Source organism: Rhipicephalus sanguineus, chromosome 8 (genome assembly GCF_013339695.2).
Source record: "Rhipicephalus sanguineus isolate Rsan-2018 chromosome 8, BIME_Rsan_1.4, whole genome shotgun sequence".
NCBI lineage: Eukaryota > Metazoa > Arthropoda > Arachnida > Ixodida > Ixodidae > Rhipicephalus > Rhipicephalus sanguineus.
This window is the reverse complement of record NC_051183.1, coordinates 71,678,017-71,699,476: the sequence shown is the minus strand read 5'-3', so window position 1 is coordinate 71,699,476 and position 21,460 is coordinate 71,678,017. Positions and strand designations below refer to the sequence as shown.

The 21,460-nt window shown below is 45.5% G+C and overlaps 1 protein-coding gene across 1 annotated transcript; it reads right to left on the bottom strand.

Annotated features, from left to right (window-relative positions):
* Nucleotides 1–1,319: 1,319 nt before the first annotated feature.
* On the bottom strand, nt 1,320–11,842 carry LOC119402081 (uncharacterized). Its single transcript, XM_037669180.2, has 4 exons — nt 11,476–11,842; nt 8,864–9,040; nt 4,760–4,999; nt 1,320–1,883 (listed from the first exon to the last, which is right to left on the bottom strand). The coding sequence occupies exons 1-4, from the start codon at nt 11,552–11,554 to the stop codon at nt 1,531–1,533; spliced, it is 849 nt and encodes a 282-aa protein (XP_037525108.1). The 5' UTR covers nt 11,555–11,842; the 3' UTR covers nt 1,320–1,530.
* Between the last annotated feature and the right edge of the window lie 9,618 nt (nt 11,843–21,460).

Genomic DNA, 21,460 nt, shown 5'->3' with positions numbered 1-21,460 from the left:
TCATGTTTTGTGGCCACGGTCACTGCTGTTATTTCAAATATCTCTACGTAGAAAATTAAGGTATCGCCAAAATGTTTTTTGTAGAAATATCGAAATCACATACCGGAATCAAAACACTTCCGTGGAGCGAATAAATAAATGTCACATAACTGAATACGCAGCATGAGATTACTTTTATTATCACCAAAAGTGATGCGTGAGCATATACAATGCTCATGTTTATGCGCTGCGCATTTAACAACTTGGTGCAACATTTATACCTATGAACAACGTCGCTCATCGGCTCCTCGTTGTGAATTCACACAAGGTGAGACGTCGATGCAGCGAAGTTTTTCTCGAAGCATGTGTGTGGCATTCATCATTGAAGAAGGCATGAACAGAGGAGGACTGTATGTACTCAAGCTGCCTATATATATATATATATATATATATATATATATATATATATATATATATATATATATATATATATATATATATATATATATATATATATATATATATGTATGTATATATATCGTGCAATCGTACTTATAGAGAATTGGCATACGTATTCAGATTTATGAAAAGAGATAGTGACAAGGCTGACTACTTTTATGGCAATTCATTCTTGTAGCTATGGTTAAAATGAACCTGCATCAGTGCATGTGCGCCCAGACATGCGCCACAGCTGCTTGCTTCAGTGCACGAGAGCACGCTTGCCCAGCTGACACCCGTCAACATTCAATTGCGGCGTGCCTGTACTAGGACTGGCTGACGTGTGAATAAATCAATCTTGAACTAAAAGAGAAATTGTAGCAAATCGTGACCTGTAATAGTTTATCTCGGTCAGCATCTCACGCTTTTGAAGCTTCGTTTAGGTTTAGAAGATGTCAATGACATTTCCTGAAGCTCTAAAATTCACCTGGACCCAATAAAGCATATTCGATAAGCAGAATAGTAACTGTTTCAGAAAGTGCTTTTCATGGAGCGTAAAGTATTTTCTAGCGTGTGGGCCCTGGTGCAGGTTTGACACTTAATATTATTATCTCCGCGTGTAGGGTAGCATGCTAGCCAAAGTCTATTTGTCATCCCTGGCTTTCATATATTTTACCTCTTTCTTTCTTGATTACGCTCATAACAGAAGGGCAAGAAATAAGCTAGAAATAAGCAAATATCGCGCGTTCACTTGTTCACCTTGTGGCCATTTCGCGCGTTCTACCGTGTGACCTACAAATTCATATTCATGAGGCACTATTACAGTGCAGTACCATGCATGTATATTAACAGCGGTGCACTAATGAATGTTGTCATCATTGTTAACTAAGCAAAAAAAGGGAGCCTATTTCATGCTTTTTTAATAATTACGCCGTCAGGCTATCTAGCATCAAGCTTGTGCTATCGACCATCAGCTGTGGTTGCAGACATGCCATCGACCGTCAGCTTTCGTTGCATCACAACAGGGTCCTTTTATGAAGATGTTGCTTTCTTGATTCCATCGTCCCATCGTCCTGACGCTCCATGGTGAAGGTTAGACATTTGGGCCCTGTTCTACTGTGTGGTGTTGCTCTGTAGAACCTGCCTGGGGGAGTTGGTGTGTTGGTTGGGTGAGGTTTGCTTGTCGTGATTGTTTGACACTGTGGGCTTCGATGTTTCATTGTTTAAGGTTTGCCAGAAGGGCTTGTTTTGTTCGGGGGGTTTAGGGCGCGTAGCGGGTTTGGAGGTTTGGTTAGGTATGGTGGGTTTGGGGGGCTTGTTTGATGGGACGGGTTTCGTGGATGGGACGAGGTGGGTGCCCGTTAGTCTTGAGGTTTTACGTGGACATCCTCGTTCTCTGTCACGGAGTACTTCAAGGGCATTTTCGTTTTGCGGCTCTCCTTGGCCACGCGGACGCTTCTTCACCTCTGGAAAAGGAAAGAGTGTGAATAATGTTATTAGAACGTGAACTGATTATTATGACGATGTGCTGTATACGCCATTATAACGGTTAAAAATTTTGGAGCCTTACGTGCGAAAACTAGAATATTAATATAACGACATTTCTCTTCGCTCGCAGCTACATATATTCATTGGGTAATTCTTTTTTCGCGTACTGTACGAATACATTGGATATTTCGCTGGTGCGCAGCACGAAGGCGCACATGTACCTGAAGAGGTTTAATTTTGACGCTGCAAAACTGGCCTCCTAAAATCAGCAATGAAATAGATGTCACCGCATATAGAAGCAATAAGAACATATTACACACACAAAAAAAAAGAGCTTGCTTGAAGGTCTCTACTGCCCATTCTGTGGAATCGAGTGTGTCTAGAATATTACAGGAAAATGCGCTTCGTCTTTCTGTCAAGTTGTTCTGTACGTTTCCCGACTTGCTGTATATAAGATCAAATAAATCCTTACGTTGCTCTCTGCTGTACTGGTATAAAACAGTGCGAACATTGCTAACTCATCGATGGGTGGGCTGCTGCGTTATTTCTGGCCTGTGTGCCCGATACGTTGGTTGGTTGGTTGGTAACAACTTTATTGATGGTCCGGTAGAGCTTTCGCCGACTGGGCTTTAGGTCTCCCACGTGGGGACGTCGAGGCCTTGCCTCACCGCCGCCTCGCGGGCCTGCTGCCCCAGCCTCGGCGACCAACTTTGGGCCCGATACGTTCACTCTATAATTTTCAAGCGAAGGTTCTTATGAGCTGCGGGTTTCGGTGAATGTGTATTACGCGAAAAATTCGGGCCCGGAACGAATTGATAAGTGCGGCTCTCGAAGGTGCTCACCTTAATTTTTATGCTGATTTTATTTCACCGCTTTAACAGCAAATTTAAAGCATGATCTGTTCCTGGTATGTTATTGGATTTGAACGTCGTTGGTATTTCTTGCCAGTTTTTTTTTAAATAAATGTATACAAGGAGACGTTGGTGCGAATGTGTGGTGCCGGCTAGTCCTCTTATCTTGCACGATACTTGTCGTAGCGAAGTAGAAAACCAGCACAAAGCTACACTCACGCAATTAGACCAAGCTCTTCAATCTGTCCACGCAGCACAAAAGTTGACGAAACACAAGTTTTCACGCAATGGAACTGTCCACGCAAAACGTAAAACTTCGCTAAAATGTAGTCATAGGCCATCATAAATCGCCTGAGAATTGTCTCTTAAGTGCCGCACTGTAACTGAAACGATGAGGTTTTTACAAAGAATTCTGTGGTAAAACGAAAACACAAGAATATTGAGCAAAGCCTACCGGTTAAAAATAACACGAACGAAATTTTATCCGATTTAGTACTTTTGTGATAGTTCTGATTCCTCAAAAAATTGCTTTACTGCACTCCCAGCAATGTTTTGAAAAGTTCCGCGTGGCCATGGGCCCAACATTTACGCTACTGATGGGGACCGTTTATTCAAACAATTAGTTTTTATAAAAGTTTCTTCGAGGAGCATCACAACTTTTACAGGATAGATGAAGGTGCTCTATGTCTTCTTCAGTTTCTCCACAGGAGCACGTAGCACTGTCAGATTTTCTTATTCTATACGGGAATATCGTCGTATAGGCCGTGCCAACCCGAAGCCTATGAATGATTGTTTCTACAGACCGGCTAACCTTTATCGGAATATTAAATTCTACGCCTGGATCATTGCTACATAACTGAGAGTTCTGTACACCATTTGCGAACCAAGTTTTTTTGGACAATCGACAGCACAGCTTATTCAATAGACATCGCGCGTCACTTGTCGGTAGACGTAGCAGTGGTAAATTATTCTCCTGATGCGCTGCATGTACGTACAATGCGACCAGCTGTGTCGTTTCCTATGATTTCACGTGGACTTGGAACCAACTGGAACATTATGCTGTGGTTCAAATCTCTCGCTATGGCGTATGTTAATGACTGTTTTAGTAGTCTTGTATATATTTTTACTGTATCCTTACTGCTATTGTTCTGAAATCTGAGTTAAGCGTTCCGTTCAATTCCCTCTACATGTAACTTCCAGTTGGGCTCTTAGAAAATTGAAATAACTGCATGAACCAAAAACTGAGAGCTATTCCGTGGTGTGAAGGTAGATGTCCAATGCAAATGCTTAGCGCAGAGATGGAAATTTCGCACCATAGCCGAACACACACCCCACAACTAAATTGGAAATGTCTGTACAGAAAGCCGCCTTTGAATTTAGCGCATGATTTTATAGAGTTTGCCATTTGAGCAGCATGACATTTGAGTATTTTTACTGCCTTCTCTGTTTCAGGAAGCCATCTTGTGAAGCTCGCCGCTTATGCTTGGCGTTCTGGCACGATCTCAATGAGTCTTTAGCACCTGTTTGTTTGCTTCTTCATATCTAGTAAACCAGTGATGAGTGATGGGGTTCACTCTATTTGTATGTCAGACACGTTTTTAACAGCGAATACGTTTAGGCTAGCCGGAATTTTTGGCTAGCCTATCAGAAAACTATCACGGTATGTGCCACAGAAATTGGGCAAATCCCACTACTCACCACTGGTCCACTAAAAATGAAGAAGGCCACAGTTAGCCAAACGAATCACAGCGGAGTGATTGCGGCGAATCGAAGACCCCGAGTACGTAAAACGAGGAGGAAATACTGAAGAACGGGAAAGGCAACGGCGGCTGCGAGAAGACCCCGAAGCGATGGAAGGCCTACGCTAACGACGAGGCTACAGCTTAGCGGTAGTTGATCAGTAATAATCGTTCCGAAAAGATTAAGCAGTGACCAATTTGTTAAATCAATCGTCGTGGCATATTTTCGTTAGGTAATAAATAAATACAATTTCATTAACTTACCACGGCACTTTCTTGCAGAAAAATCGTATGCGAATACTCTGTCCTTGTCAAGGCGACATCCAGTGTAGAAAAGTGCTCGTCGTGTCCTCCCCCAAAAACCCTTCACGAAATCAAGCCAGACCGATTGGCAGCATGCACCGTGCATAAGCCAATACTTGCAGCCCCTATGCCATGGCTTTCGTCTTATTTTGGGGAGTGATGGTTTTGGCAGTGGTCTCGGCTTCGGGGTCGTTATTGATACTGCAATACAAAAGACACACTTAATAAAAAATACACAGAAAGTCTGCAACATGATGAACTCTGTTGCTAATTCCTACCATGAACTCATTGCTGATCATTCCTAGAATACGCTCCACTTGATAAAGTTGACCATGTGGGGGTCTCTTTCGCTTCTCGTTAGGTGCACGAGGCTTATAAAGTAGCCAGAACTGAATTGATAGTCTGCTATATTTCGGATAAACTTTTTCTCAGTTTGAGGAAATTAATATTCAGACAATTATCTGTTAACTTGATACGCACCTCAAAGGGACGATAAATGAAAAACAGGTAGCTATAGAGATCCTAAATTAATATTTGAGAAGTACACCATTCTTTTACATGACAACCTAATTACTAGAATGCATGTCATAGTTTGCATGTCATAGTTTTCCGCCCGAATTTTTCGCCGAAACGCCAATCTGTCAGAGCCTGGGAGCCTTGGCAGATTTCGAAGACTGTTTTTCCGTATTATGTCCACATCCTCCCTATAAATTGCTCCGCACCTTGATGTTTGCACTCTAGCTCTACTTAAGTGGAGATGAATTCAGTTGTCCCATTAACACATTAAACCCTAGCAGAATCCGTAAAAATTCTCGAAGTCACGGCGGCTGTGTAGCGACAGCTCAAAGTGGCGTCACCACCTGTATTTTTTTCTTTTGTGCGCGTTTTTCGATTATCAAGTATCTCCCCTCGGTAATAGCATTGGTTTTGGTATCGGGAAAAAAGCCTCTTTCATATTAGTTCGCTTTTAACCGAGTTCCATAACAAATCTAAGGCATAAAACAGGAGTGTACTTTTCAATATTTCTATAGGCGAGGCGTTACAAGTGCGACCACCGCCTTGCGCATGCCGAGCCGGAGGGGCTAGGAACATTCCCGATTATTCTAAATTGTTCTGATAATGAGCGCGCAACACGAACAGTACAGCTTGCTCTGGAACTGTCACGGTCACCAACGATAAGGCTAGAACTTTCGATGCCACAAGTATAAATACAAGCACGCCTTACTGCTGATCAGATTGCCGATAGCCGACGCTGTGATCGCACTGCGCTGCTCAGGCAAACGCGCGGGTTCGCTTGCTGGCAATGGTGGCCTCATTTCAACGGGGGCAAAACTTCAGTGTCATCGTCATCATCATCAGCCTGACTGCGCCCACTGCAGGGCAAAGGCCTCTCCCATGTTCCACCCATCAACCCGGTTCTCTGCTTGCTGCTTCCATTTAACACCCGCAAACTTCTTGATCACATCTGCCCACCTAATTCTGTCTCCCCCTCACGCGTTTGCCTTCTCTTGGAATCCAGTCAGTTACTCTTAATGACCAGTGGTTTTCTAGCCTACACGCTACTTGCCCTGCCCATGCCCATATATTCATCGTGATTTCGGCTAAGATGTCCTCAACACCCATTTGTTCCCTGACCTACTCTGCTCTCTTCTTGTCCTTTAAGGCTATTCCTATCAGTTTACATTCGATTGCTCGCTGCATTGTCCTCAGTTTAAGCAAAGCCTCTCGGCTTCAGCTCTCTAGGCAAGTACCTGTAAGGTGCAGCTTTTACATACCTTCCTCTTGAGTGATAGTGGTAAACTACCATTCATGATTTGAGAAGGTTCAACTCCAGTGTAACTGCAATGCAAGTCCACTGCACTTATCTCTAGATGCACAGTACGGAACTCCTGACTGTCGCCAGTAATCTAGAGCTCCGAATCTATATAGGTATGGCTGAAGTTGATATCATGGATTTAACAACTGAAGTTTGAGAAAAGGATTATTTTATACGGCAGACTGCAGTCAGGTCAACATTGCGTGACGTTCAGGTCACCAGCATCGCTTTATTTTATCCTCGTCACCTTTGTGACAAAGCGCACCTTCACTGATAGGTTGTGCCATGGCACAATTTCCCGATATCAAGTGCCCGAGTTTATGGGGTCTCGGGCTGTTGGTCATGTGTAGATTGCATGCGCTTTTTAACGAGATATATTAAAGAGCTCATTTCGCCGAAATTTTGGTGTCGATGTCGGTGGAGGCGTCGTTGGTTGCGAGCGAAAAAAATCGAGAACGATGCAAATAAATATTGAATAAAAAATTCATGTTCGAGTAAGAACTGAACCCGTTGCCTTGTGCATGACAAACAGGTCTGGGTTCTACCACAAAGCCACGCCAATGCTTGAAACTGCTTCGAAAAAAAAAGTCACAGTTTCGCCGCAATGGCGAAGCAATGAATACGATAGCAAGAAAAGCGGCCCGTGATGGACGCGCTGCTACTCTGCATAAACATCTGCCCCCCGGCAGCAACTATACTCGCGGACAACTTTTCTTGGCAATGAAGCGAAGAGGACAGAGCCACAGGGCACGTATCCTACCGCTAATGAATGTAGTCCCACAATTGCGTCCGCATTTTCTGCGTGAGATATATAAAATACTCCTTCATTTTCAACATGTAGCTTTTTGAGACGGAACGCCGCGCTCACAAGAGAGGTACATGTACTATTTCTTTTACTTTATACGTGGTCACTGCGTTTTTGCGCGCGTGAAAAAGTCGCGCCTTTTACTCGTACCTTAGACGCTAAGCAGCGCTTGCGTCGAAATGCAACGCTAGCCATCACTTTCCACGGCGTTACGAGACGCGCGCCAAACCGGATTACTTCGCGTAGCAGTACATGTGCAGACGCTCCGCCCCCGTAGCTTTCCCTTCACTGCCAAGAAAAGTTGTCCGCGAGTATACCGCGCGAGCAGACAGCGGAAGGGCAAGGTTCTCCCTGCGCAAATATTAGAAGTGAGCGAGCTGGCTGACGACTTGTAAATGCGCCCGTTTAGGGAGCTTTCATGTGCGCGCCTCCATGCCTCCGTCGGAGGCACGGAGGCCCCTACGCCCGTTGCCCTCCTCGCGCCATCTCGCTTGTAATGAAGAAACGCTTATAAGCGCCTGCCGTCTCCGAGTCCTGCCACCGGTAAAGGGTGTGTATATAACGCTCGCCGTTAGCTACCTGAAGGATCTGCTCTTTGTGGCGTAATGGCTCTGTCATCGTCGCCAGAAGAATGGACGATCGAGATATTGTTAGAACTACCAGGTTTGAAAACCGAGGAACTTGCTGCATACTAATTTCGTGAATTTCGAAGTGCTAACAAAAATCAAAGCGATAAAAAAAGTAAGAGCGCAAGTATTCGGCGCTGTTCTTTCAGTACTCTTTTTTATTTTGTAGGCGTTTCGGAATTCATGATTAACATTTGAGAAGCATCGCCATGTCTCGAGTCATCATAACAGAAAGCACATGTAAGCTGACGCACACTTTGTTGCGATAGCAATTACATGGACAGTCTCGACTGGTTTTTACCGTCGCTGTCGTCATGCACCGTATTTATATGAGTATATAAAGTCCCAAAGAAAAGTAATTTAGAAAAATGCTCCCAAAGCGCGGAATCGAACAAGCGACTTCTCGCTCCGCAGTGCGTGGCGCTAACCACTACGCCACAAAGCGCAGATCCTTCAGGTAGCCAACGGCGAGCGTTATTACACAGCCGTTACCGCTGGCAGCACTCAGAGACGGCAGGCGCTTATAAGCGTTTCTTCATTACCAGCGAGATGGCGCGAGGAGCGCAACGGGCGCATTTAAAAGTCGTCGGCCAGCTAGCTGGCTTCTTTGGTTTGCGAAGGGAGAACCTTGCCCTTCCGCTGTCTGCTCGGGCGGTAGTTGCTGCCGGGGCGCTGATGTTTCTGCAGCGTAGCAGCGCGTCCATCACGGGCCGCTTTTCTTGCTATCGCATTCATTGCTTTGCCCCTGCGGCGAAACTGTGACTTGTTTCATAGAATTGCACTGAACAACTGTACAACTATAAAGTGAGCTTACTTACCCGTACTGCAGGCGTCAAAGCAATCATCAAATGTATCGAACCTGTTGGGGCATCCGTGACAAACGAAGCCTTTTTCGCATTCGTTCGTTTCATTGTCATAGCTCCAGCTCAACAAGATGGTATCGCAGCCCTCCACTGTTGTAGCCGTTAGGCACCTCTCGTGTAATGTTTGGGTGCCTGAAAAAAATAGAGCGTGTGTATAGCAGTTAGACGAGTTTGTAATATTTTCCCGCACGGAGTCCTCAGAAAGTAAGTTTCTCACTATAAAACATGCCCCTTCCTTAAAGAAGTACTGATACAAAATTTTCAAGGCGAGATAACTTGTGGCATAGTTCTGTGCGGACACACGCATAATTTACTAAATATCAACAGATAACATAGCCTAGAAGATATTTAAAATCAATTTGCGCGTCGATGCACTGCACGTGAAACGCTCCTTCGGTTTTCGGGTAAACAACCTACCGCCACCTGCGTACAGCGTTTGCGTTGGCTGCCACGATCCCTGCGACGCTCTCTCCTAGCGGACCTTCTCAACGGTATATGGGGGCACACTCGCACGGGATCACAAAGGCGCATGTGTTTGCCTCGGCATTGCATTTTTTAGAGGGTCACGCATATTTACAGCGCCTCAGAGGGGATTATAATAGCACCCAGGAAGCCTTCGTTGAAAAGAGATGTCAACGCGGTGCTAATGTGCATGCGGTTTTGTGTGCTCACTTAGCCAGTTATGTTTACATGAAAACCGCTCTGAGTCCCGCCTCAGTCGGCGCTCTCTGAAACCGAAACTGTGACTGGGCGCTATGAAAACGTCTCCAAATAATTGACCATAGCGCGTTCGAGCAAACGAGCTTTTCAGCCGTAATAAGCCGGTCGTTAGCTAATTATTGCAACAGAAAAAAAACAAGATACAAAATGTTTGTGTCCGTGCTGCTTTAAAATATACAGTTAATAAAAACACCACTCAAAAAGGTTTGCAGTTGTCCTCAATACGAAAGCTGGAGGAACTGCGGAGCAGTGATTGGGCTGTCCTTGGGCGACGCTCGCGTTCACGGGCAAGCAAGCACTGCCGTTTCGAACGTGCAGTCTGCTCGTGCTTTTTCCTTGCGTGAAAGGATTCCGTCATTTATCATGCAGTGGCGCCACCTCCCCTCCACATTTCCCTCACCCACTTTACTTCCTCTTCCCCTTTACATCACACGTCCTCGCCCCTAGCTTCCCTTTCCCACGGCCTTGTTATACTATACTACACACGTCTATGCTATGATATACCCCCTCCTCCTTGTCCTCCTCCTCAACCCTCTTCCCTTTTCCACCTCTTGCTATACTATACCACATATGACTGTGTTCTGCTTTACCGTCTCCCATCCTCCTTTCCCTCATCGTTAACCTCACATACCTCCTCCTGACACTCTGTTACCATTCCCGCCTACTTGCTCTATTATAGTATACATGGCTACGCTATACATGGTTTAACAGACGCGATCGCACAAGGACAAAGACGAAAAAAGAAGGACAACAGGACAAGCGCTTACTCGCAACTAAAAGATTTATTGAAGAAAGAAGCATATAAATACAACATTGTTGTCCTTAGTTTTTCGTCTTCGTTAGTGTGCGTTCAGGTCTGTTCTTATGCTATACATGATTTCGCCTGCGTGACGCCACACATCGCTATGCTGTGATTGACCTTCTCCTCTCCCCCCTTTTCCTCCTCCTCCTCGCTCTGACATCACACCTCATCACCCCCTAATTTTCTTTCCTGCCCCCTAGCTATACTATACATGGCCATGCTTTACATGGATTCGCCTGCGTTTCGTCAAGCGTTGGCGTGAGATGAGTGGGGATGACAGCAGATGACATGAAATGGCATGAGCCGGCAGCCCGGGCCCTTAAATTGCTCGGCACGTAAAGCTACAGGGATAATACCGTCTCTGAAGGTGCCTGACCGGCCTGGCTGCCGGGCGCACTTCCGTCTCTGCTCTCGTCCCTATTCTCAGTCAAATACAATGTTCTTCCCCATAAACTGAAGCTTTCTGCACCTCCCGTTGTGTCACACCGCCACCGGGATCGGCCCACTTTCCACCGCTCGACGGTCCCCATTGTTGACGTCATCATGAACATCACGATGATGACATGATGACGTGATAAATTGAGATTGTCGTGGCGCCATGTAGTGACGTGCTCGACCGCTCGATGAAGGTCACGCATTTTTTTTTTGTGCGCTGACATGCGCAGGCATGCCGCAAAATAAAGGGGGTGTGTCATTTAAAGCTCCAATGTAAAACAGTTCCAAATAAACGCAACAGTTCCATAAAACAACCATACGTGGTTAGATTCAGGCTAAAATGTAGGCATAAATGTAGTCCCAGAAGGGATATCTGCGAACGCTTAATTTCCTACTACGCGACAAGTGATAGAGAAGACAGAACTGTGGCTGACATTTTTCCTCCATGTTTCATTGCGCATGGTCTCTTCTCCCTTTCATTTTAAAGGTTGGGAAGCAGTGTCTCATCTAAAACACGCCTGGACAGCTGTAATACCGTTGCTTCACTTCACTCAAACTTAAATAGGTGGCAATCATTTCACGTAAGAACGACATAGAAGTTGGCTCTTACCTCTTTCTAAGGGGCTTGCAAGATGCAATGGAACGAGATATGCGCTTAAAACGACGCATAATGCACGTGCACAGCTCATGTCGGTAGATAATAAAGTCCAGGCGGGCGACGTAAGAGGATTATGCTTTTTGGATTGCGACGTTTTTCTGTGCCTCACAAAATTTCACAGGAGACTAGGACGCAACAATCCAGCAAGCTCGCGTTAAGCTGCATGCCTGAGACGCTCTCCACACCGTGGGAATGGGAAGCAAGAGAATAATGTTGAAAAAGGCACGCTACAACATCTGGGGCTTGTTAGCGTGCGAAGTGCCACCGTATTGTGTGTTATCCTCGCTGTGCTTACGTTTGTTCCCGCGTTGGAATATTCGCGGTACCTTTTAAAGAGACAAAGGCGATAACTACGAGAACTTTCTTTTTCTTCGATTAACCGGTTTATCATTACGACAGCATAAAAGGTGTTGCGCGCAAACGTGTGCAAACACATCTGCACCGCATCGTCATTTCTTTCTGCCTGTAGGTGCGGGTCTCTAACCCATGCAGCATTTGCAGAGGGAGAGAGAATGCTTTTTATTGAAAAAGCAGAACGGTTAGCCAGCGTGCATTGACCTACTTGCTATTCTGTTGGGAGAGATGAGGAGGGGGGGGGAGGCCATAGGAGAATGAGATATATAATAAAAAAGTATGAATAAAGGTAGGTCTTTTAGTATGCAGTATAGGCTTGGCAGCATGCCATGAACGCGAAGGTTCTGCAAGCGATTTAGGTCATAGTACTTATGATGTCAATTCCTAGATTTCGTAACAATACCTCATTCATATATACTAAAAAAACGACGCAGGCCACGGGACCAACGTCATAACTTGCGAGGCGCACCCCGCTTCTCAAATCTGAGCGTCGCAGTTCGTAGCGCGCGCCCGGTACCCGTGAACGCCGATCTTGTTTCAGGCGCGTTTATCGTCGATCGAACGCGGTAATGTCAAGACTTAAGATGTTTTTATTTTTTCCTGTACTCCGCCATGGCGAAGGCGTAGCGTGCATATGCACAGCTACGACATAGCTGAAGTAGAACCGAGAAAACGAAATCAAAATGCAGCTTCCTAAAGGACAGATAGTTTGGCAAATGTTAACAGTAATTGTCCTTCGTTTTCAAGCTTCATTGGCTCTCAGTAGCTGAAAGCATGGTGCATGAAGACTGTCCGGCCCAGTGGATCAATTCATTTTAACACAAAACTGCTTTATGCAGGGGTCACTCAAGACGTCACCTCTGTCACGGAAGTGAAGTCGGTAAAATGCGCAATAACAGCTTTTATTGTTCCGGGTGACCTGGGAGTCGAACCTACGAACTTTCGGTTCACGACGATACTTTATAAATGCGTCCTATATCTCTCGCGCTTTTTCCCTCTCACAGGAAAAACAGGAACGTCCTTGGATGGCGGGGACAGTGCCGCCGTCTGGGAGTGGTGAAGTGAGGTACTGCATGACGACACTAACGAGCGCTGACAGGGAGCGCTTCGTTAGTTCCGGCGCAACGGAGGCTTTCGGTGCAATATTGGAGCGGTCTTTCTGCTCATTAATTAATGTTATTTCCCCATCATCTACGGTCGGTGCAATGCGGCGTGTACGATGATTCGGTTCGGTGACGGCGCAGTTACGTGCTTCACCTTTCTCGTCGTCCTAGCGGCTGACGCCTCGTCACCCGAGTAGTGCAGCTTCCTCATGTACTTACGGTGTTTCTCCCCTGCCTACTGAGTCGCGTTCGACAGCATCGACTCATAAAACTGCTGCAATAAGCGCCACAGAAAGGCCGCGACGTCGACAGGCGAATGATACGCAGTGAGCCATTTTGCGAAGCGAGAGACATGCCAGCGGAAAGTGGAACCCCTTTCCGCGTTCACGGCTCAGGCTACGAACCCTGCCTGTCGCGTTCCTGAAGCGCTGTGTGGTATATGCAAGAACACAGGCGTAGGTTACGCTATTACGGAGAGCGCGACACCTTGGCGTTTCCCTCCTCAAATGACGGCGTTTTGAATGAGCGCATATCGAGTATTGATTGTTGGTTTGTTGATGCAATATTTCCGCGGTATTCACCATACGCTGTTTCCAGGTGTTAACCACCTCAGCTGTACCACAAAGGTTTAATTATGATCATGGACGTTAGTCGTCGGGATGGAGATGTGCCACTAGGAGTCAACGTCGGTGCATTCACGTGAAGAGGTGCTATAGCTGCCAGACACCAACAGTCATGGTGCAAGCTCTTATATATAAATTGTGATTTATGGCGTAGTGGGTACCTTTCTAGTGTACTTGTATTGTAGCCCCAAGAGAGCTTGACGGGTCTAGAAACGGCGCTCTTCCAGCTTTCGCTGTGGCTGTGCTGCGGTTTCAGCGCAGGCCTGGCGTTTTTTTTAAATAAAGAACCAACTACTTCTGAGAAGACGCCTTTCACTTACGTGCTATTACGTGTTATACCGGTTTCCATGAGAGAGTGATTAACCTGAATTTTTTTATTTTTACTTGCGCGGCCAGCATATTAACTGCATGTGCATCTATAGTCCATTGATGCACAGAAATAAAAAAATATATATATTTCGAAGCCCCTGTCCTTCAGGGAAAATGATGAAAGCGCAGCTTGGCGTGCGCGTGCCGGGCGCACTACTTTTCCTCCTTTCTCTATTTCTTTCTATCGCATTGCACGAAGAGAGAGAAAGAATCAAAGAAATAGAGAGAAAGAAAAGGATAGAAAGAGCGAGAAAGAGACAAAGAGTGAGGGTGAGAAATAAAGAAGATAGTAAAAAAAGGAAGTGAGGGTGAGGGGGAGAGATGTGTGGCTGAGGAGGAGGAAATGGAGGACGGGATAGAATAAACGATACAATAAACGAAGTGAGCAAAAGAGAAATACAGAGAGACAAATGTAGAAAGAGAAAGAAAGAGCGAAAGAGAGAATCAAAGACAGAGAAAGAAAAAGATAGAATAAAAGAGTTAGCAAGCGAGAAAATAGAGACAGTGAGAAAGAATGCGAAGAAACAGGAAGCAATATATAAAGAGCACGAATGAGAAAGAAATAGAGCGAGACAGAGAGAGAAATCAGTAAACAGATATAAACAGAAAATAAAGACAGGAAAAAAGAAAAGAGAGAAATTAAAGAAAGAGAAAACTAAAGAGAAATCAAGAAGGTTGCCCTGCTCCACTTCTTGTTAAGGCAAGTGGTACCACAGGCGCGAAGGTGCCATAATTTTTCGATGGTAATAATTGACCTCGAACTCTTAGGCAACAATGAAAAGCGTGGTTACAAGAGGCTTATAGTTTTGCTGACCTCAATAGCATTCCGAATTCAGTCCGCCGGCCTGTTTCTAAGGGTAGCCAGACGTCTTGAAGCAAACTCAGAGTGAGAGAGAGAAATGTTTTAATGAAAAGCTGGAGATGTTTGCCTGGCTACTCGCCTAACATGCTACTCAGGCAAACTCAACACAATAAAGCTGAATAGTAGCGCATGTGCATGTGCCGTCATTACAATCATACATCATTGCCTAAACTTCTTTCCGTTACATGAAGCAGCAGTTCATTGTTAAATGCTTGCGGGTCATTTGTTACCAATATCGTTTGTTACCGAGAGCCCATTGCGTAAGGCTCTGATGTTTTTAAATAATTTTTTCTTAAATAGGTGGAAAAAATGCGTTAGGTGTTATTGAACTACACTTTATAAGGTATTGCATTAGCAATACACTTGCCATATAGTGACGTCAGAAGTAGCAAATATACTGACGTCATAAACGCGTTGTTCCGACTGCAAACGCATAGAAACGACTTTCGCAGTCGTGGTCACTGAACTTCTTCGGTTCGTGCACCTTGTTATGGAAATTATGTGAAAAAGGCTACGCGTTCCACCGATGATCAAACCACCGACGGCGAACGACGGCGCTAGCCGCCATTAGCGTACAGAGGGTATTGCTTGTACTTAGAGTTCTCATTTTCTGGGCACAAGCTCGCCAAATAGAAAGTTTCGTATTTAGCAGTCTTACCGCAGCGCTCTTAACCGTCACAAATACGTGACAATATGGTTACCAACATATGAGAATATGGTTACAAATAGCTTAGGCTTCTGGGGCATGTTTAAGTCAAATTTCATGTTGTTATCACTGTGCCTAGGTAGGTAGGTAGGTAAAAACATTAATTTTACTATTAAAATGAAAGGGGAAGATTGCTAGAGAGAGGGAGAGGTTGCTACACCGAGTAGTCATCCGCAACCATCTCTGCGTAACCCAGGATGGCCGCCCGGATGTCAGGTTTGGAGCTGCTCATGGCAGCCTTCCAGTGCTCCTCATGAACTAATACTTCACGTAGGGACGGGAGATGTGGGAGCTTAGGGCACCGCCGCATGGTATGATTAAGATTTGCATTCGCTCTAAAATAATATTTACAGGTAGGGGACGCTTCTCTGGATAGCTCCTGCTAACTGGAGCTGTCATGACTTGTGTGACGTAAAATGTGGGGCCACAGCTGCGTTGTCTTCGGCGCAGTATGAAAACATCGTCTCATCGAGCCTGCATTCCCTCGCTTCGTACGCTACGGTATATAATATTACAAAACTAAAGGCCTGTTCAGTTTGCTTCAGGTATTTTCCTGAAGCGAAAAACATTTCGCACGCCATGTAAGGCCACCCTATGTGATTTCCGTGCCACTGCCGAAACACTGAGCAAAAAAATTGGCCGCGTATCTGCGTGCTTCGCTGCAAATGTCGTCTAAAGACGATAGAAGAGGCGCTGCGTGAGATATGGACGCCATCTGGCAATACGTCGTGAAACACGAGTGCTGTGTTGCGGGCTGGTAGTCCCGGCGCAGCGGCAGGCGAAGACCAGCGGTGACCAACGCGACCGGTGGGGACGCCGGCCAGCCCGAACACGCTGTTTGGCGCGATGCGCCGAAGGAGAAGAAACGTCCGCACTCAACGAGTACTCTCCACAAACTCTCTTACTTACACGTCGCCTGGGTAAAACAGGAATGCCAGAGCGGCGCCCCCTGTCATTCGTACAATGCAATACTGATCCGAAACCGAAACACAACATGAGCTTGTGCAGAGGGCACAGAGGAAGACAAGTTTCAGCGCAGTCGCATTTTCAGCGCACCTTAAGAAACTAGGGTTGTAACATTGTAGGGCGAGTAGGGCCAGAAGGACCGTCACGACGAAAACCTGCCTCCTCAGTCGTATTCGCCTGGAACGTTGGTGTGGCTTCGCGTTCCCTCCTCCGCTCCTGGCCTTTCCACAAAGCTACTGCCTAAGTACGAAGGCCCCTACCGCGTCCTACATCAAGCATCCCCAGTTAATTATATGATTGAGCCTGTTCAATCATCTACGGACCGCCGTCGTCGCGGCCGCGAGACTGTTCACCTCGATCGACTGAAGCCGCATTATGACCCACCAGTTGTACCTGTTCCTTAGGTCGCCAGGATGGCTCCTTTTCCGCGGGGGAGTGATTTGTAACATGGTAGGGCGCAGACAAGAACGCCTGCGAAAGAAGAAGACGAAGACGGTTGTTGTTGGCGCTCGCGCTTGCTCGGCTTGGACCGCTGATCGCTTCAGCTGCGGCAATCTTTTAATAAACGCGTTACTGTCTCAACGTTAAACGCATACCATCAAGGTCTTTAAAAGTGCGTGTTAAAGGCACGCACCGCATAATACTTACCTAGTGATGTTGCGCCTCAGATATGCGTAATGTTTGCTTTTTGGTCAACAATGTACACACGTATGAACCTAGTCAGCCGTTCACGATGGCTGGCCCTTGGGCAAGTGGTTCGACTTTGGCCGAGTGGTTGAATCGAGGGACGTGCCGACAAACAGAAAGACAGACAGAAAGACAGACCAAAATTTCTGCGTTTAATTTCCCCAAGAAAGACTATCATCTTTAATAAATGACACCGCGCGGTTACAGCTCATATTGCTACGCAGGACTTCATACATTTCGGGAAAGGTTGCCCACTGCTACACCGTCGCTGCGGTGGCTTAACGGACTGAGTTGTTGGGCTGCTAAGTTCGAGGTAGCGCGCTTGATTTAAAAGGCGGGAACAGCGATCTACTGAGAATTAGGTGCATGTAAAAAAAAAAATCCCAGGTGCTCAAAATCAATGCGCAGTCCGCCACTCAAAATCGTATCGTGATTTTGCCACGTAAAGCACTAACAATGGTGTTATTATTATTGATTGCTGCCACTAAAATATGAAAGAAAGCTGTAACGAAAGAGCCAGGCTACAGTAAAAACTTTGTAGACAAGGCGTGCCAGCGTTCAGGTAGTATGCGAGGGATTATTGGTCAGCTGCCAGCCCGTAAAAAGATCATGTACTACGTGACGCCAAAAAGGTAGAAAAAGAGTGTTCCACACTCGCCGCCATGGCTGCGATCGGCGCTGACTAACACTCCTAGGTTTAAATACACATATATACCCTATAAAGTGGACGGGGGGATGACCGCCGCCGTAGCTTAGTGGTAGAGCATCGGACGCGTTATTCGAAGGTCGCAGGTTCGGTCTCTGCCGGCGCAATGATCTTTTCGTCCCCTTTACATTCTTCCCATTTATATCCCAATTATTACAAATAACATCACCTATAATTGGCTTGGCATTATTGTCTGTTAGTTCTCAATAATGTTGTGTCTAACAAAGAAAAACGAGCCCTTATAAGTCATTTTCTTTCCTTCATTTATGTACTGTACTATAGGAGAGGAGTGGTAAATGCTCAAGACGAGTTGCCTTATGGGTTTCACGATGTCGATGCCTTGCACTTGTGTGCAGTCCATACGGTTTGCGAAGTATTGATGGGCAACGTTAGTCCATAAAGACAAGTCAAACCATTACTATTCTGGCGCAATGGACGGTTTCGGTTTAGGCGTTATTAACGTTAAGCCTTAAGATTTAAGTGTGTCGTCAGACGCTGGCCTTGGATGACGCGGCTTACTGGGGAGAAAGCCACGTAACGTCTCAAGGGCGGCCATAAAAAACAGGGTTACAGCCGGAATCGAACCCAGTGATTCTGCATGGAAGGCAAGTGTCTTATCACAGAGCCACACCAGTGCTTGAAACTGCGAGGAGCCGCGTTAACAGATGTAATATTGCATGGCAGAAGTGTAGAATCGCACCAGGGATCTCAACGTGTAAATTGTATAACGAGTATGTGGTTCACTGACATCATTTCCGTCACGGATGTGACGTCGGTAAAATGCACACGAACAGATGACAAAGAAAAGCCAAACGAAAATCATGGCAGCTTCGCACAAGCGGTGCCAAGCCTGAAAGAAGTGCGGAGCTAGGTGGCCTTCCTTGTTTCTATTTATTCCTGTCTTTGTTTCTCCTCTTCCTTTGTGTTTTTCTGTGTTTCTTGTATTGGTTCTTTGTACCTGTTGTTTTCTATTTCTGTCTCTTTATTTCCTTCTCTTTGTATCTATTTCTTTCCCTCTCTCTGCTTCTTTCTCTTCCGGTTTAGCTCTTTGTTTTTTCTGTCTCTTTCTTGTGCATGTTGTTTATTTCTCTTTCTCTCTCTTTCTATGTATTTTTCTCTCCTTATATCTTTTATGTCTTTATTCCCTTTATTTCTCTCTATTTTCTGTTTCATTTTCGTTGTATTGCTTTCTTTTTCTCTCTTTTTCTCTCTACTATTTTCTCTTTCTATTTCTTTCTGTCACTTTCCTTCTATCTCTTTCACGTGTTTCTTGGGCTCCACTTCGCCGAGCAGAGCATTTAACACTCGCACCTTCTGTACTCGCTAGCGGGGTTGCCCAATTCCGGTGGGGCAAAGTCACCTTTTTCCGCGGACACCAAAGATTGCACGGCCAGCATAAACAGCTCTGATGTTAAAAAGTTGTGTTTATTTGAATGACCTGGGAATCGAACCCACGATCTCTCGGGTCCGCTACGATAGGACCCGAGAGATCGTGATAGGACCTGAGAGATGCTACCATTTTCTTCATACACTCCAAAGCTGTGAAAGACAGAATCGCATTCTCTGCCCTGCACTCAGCCATAACTTAGTCATGTTAGCATGGCGTGGAGCGTAGTTTCTGTTTAAAAATTCGGAGGCTTCAAAATGCAAGTTTCCCGGAGTTTTTTCTGGCTAGCTGTAATGAGAGGCGGTTGATATAGATAAAAAAAAAGAAGATTGTCCCCGCACCAGCGGTGAGAAGCGAAGTTAGGAAAGGGTAACAGCACTGCCATACGTCCATAAACTAGCCCACGGTTCGAGCAATGTCGCCAAGACATATGGGATTAACACAGTGTTTTCTGCTCCAGAATAGCTATCTAGAATCTGCCCTCTTCTTCAGAAAAAATAGAGGGCAGTGAAAAGAAGACGGACGGTGGTGAAATTAAAAATGTGTCCACTTACGTACCTTGTAAACGCGGTGTTGTATATCAGATTCCCCTTACTTGCGGTAAATCATGCGTGGGACAAAGCCGAAGACGTATTAACATTCGCATAGAGGAGCATAATCAGTGTTGGAATAAGCCTAGCGCATCGCATCTTGCGTCGCATTGCAATACGTGTGGCTGCTGTCCTGTGTTTGTAGATGCGGAAGTACATTCTAGGCGCAGTTGCAAATTAACCCGTGAAGTGATCGAAGCATTTTACAGTCAATCAATGGGATACTCATGCGTTAGCCATGCGTCGACATCCTTAACAGACAAAGAGCTTGCATATCTGCTTGGCACGTGTAATGTTAAATGACAAATCTGACTTTCTTGCTGATGCACAAGTATTGCTTGTTAAATGACATGTTTGACTTTCTTAATTATACGCATGTCTGCAATGCTCGGCTTTGTTTTACTGTATCTTTTTTCGAAATAAATCTTTCTGTTGCAAGACAGCGCTCGTCCGGCGCACTCTGTTTTACGTATTCGTGTTTTAGTGTTGCAGCAATCATGCAAGTATTCCTACTAGCCCAACTTTCCATTCTACTACTACGATAAGAGCCAGGCGCTGTACCCACTGCCGAGGTGTGTAAAGATTTCCACCATTTACAAAAGTAAAAACCATCATCTATCATTATCATCTTTAGCATTAACATAAAAAAGTGCGCTGCTGCGTAGGTTCGCGTATTGCCTTACAGATATCTAGTGGGCATTTCGCTAAGATAGACGACGGTGATAGTGCTCGCATGAGGCGTACAAAGGGTTGACATACAAAATGTATGTATTTGCTCTTTGCAGCTAATTTGTTTCAAATGAGTGCAGGAATGCATTCGCCTTCTTGTATTACACCAGCACCTACAGAATTTTTTCTCAAGTAAAAAAATCAGGCGAGGCTTGCAGTAAGGGGCGCCAGGCTTGAAAGAGCTATACTGGACGACTCTGAAGACTCATCTGGTTGCTTCTAGATTGTTTCTAGGCCTTAGCTAGGTGATCCAGGTGCTGGGTTACTTCTAGGTTGTCGTTAGGCTTTAGCTGGGTGATCTTAGGTTGTTTCTACTTTGATTCTCAGCGCAAAGAGGTTCTAGTTAAACCCAAGACACACAGACACGACACGGATGTCCGAACTCCAGTGACAGAACCTCACGTTGAAATGAAGCGTTCCCATTTCCACTAGATCTAATGGCACGTGGTCGTTAGCCTAGTCCTTCGATCGCTTCGGGGTCTTCTCGCAGTCGCTGTTGCCTTTCCCGTTTCCTAGCATTCTCTCCTTGTACGTACTCGTGGTCTTGGGTTCACAGCCGTCGCTTCGCAGCCACTTGTTGGGCTGACTGTTGCCTTCTTCCTTTTTAGTGGAAGTTGTGTGCAGTAGGATTACCAAATTTGTGTGGCCCATTCCATTTATGATGGTGATAGTTTCTGATACGCCACACAGTGTCACATACCCATTTCATGATGATAGTTTTCTTCTCAAGTTTTAATGGACCAGTTGTGAGTAGTGGGATTTACATACTTTCTGTGGCACATACCAGTTTATGAGGATGATAGTATTTTGGTGCTGGGTGAATAGGGAACGATGTGCTGAACAGCTGAGCTGTGA

Excerpts from the sequence above, each read along its gene's own strand:
- LOC119402081 (XM_037669180.2), bottom strand. The coding sequence starts at position 11,554 with ATGAGCTGTGCACGTGCATTATGCGTCGTTTTAAGCGCATATCTCGTT. Across the intron at positions 9,041-11,475 it reads TGCAAGCCCCTTAGAAAGAG|GCACCCAAACATTACACGAG; the intron begins GTAAGAGCCAAC and ends TATTTTTTTCAG. Across the intron at positions 5,000-8,863 it reads CTTTGACGCCTGCAGTACGG|TATCAATAACGACCCCGAAG; the intron begins GTAAGTAAGCTC and ends TTTGTATTGCAG.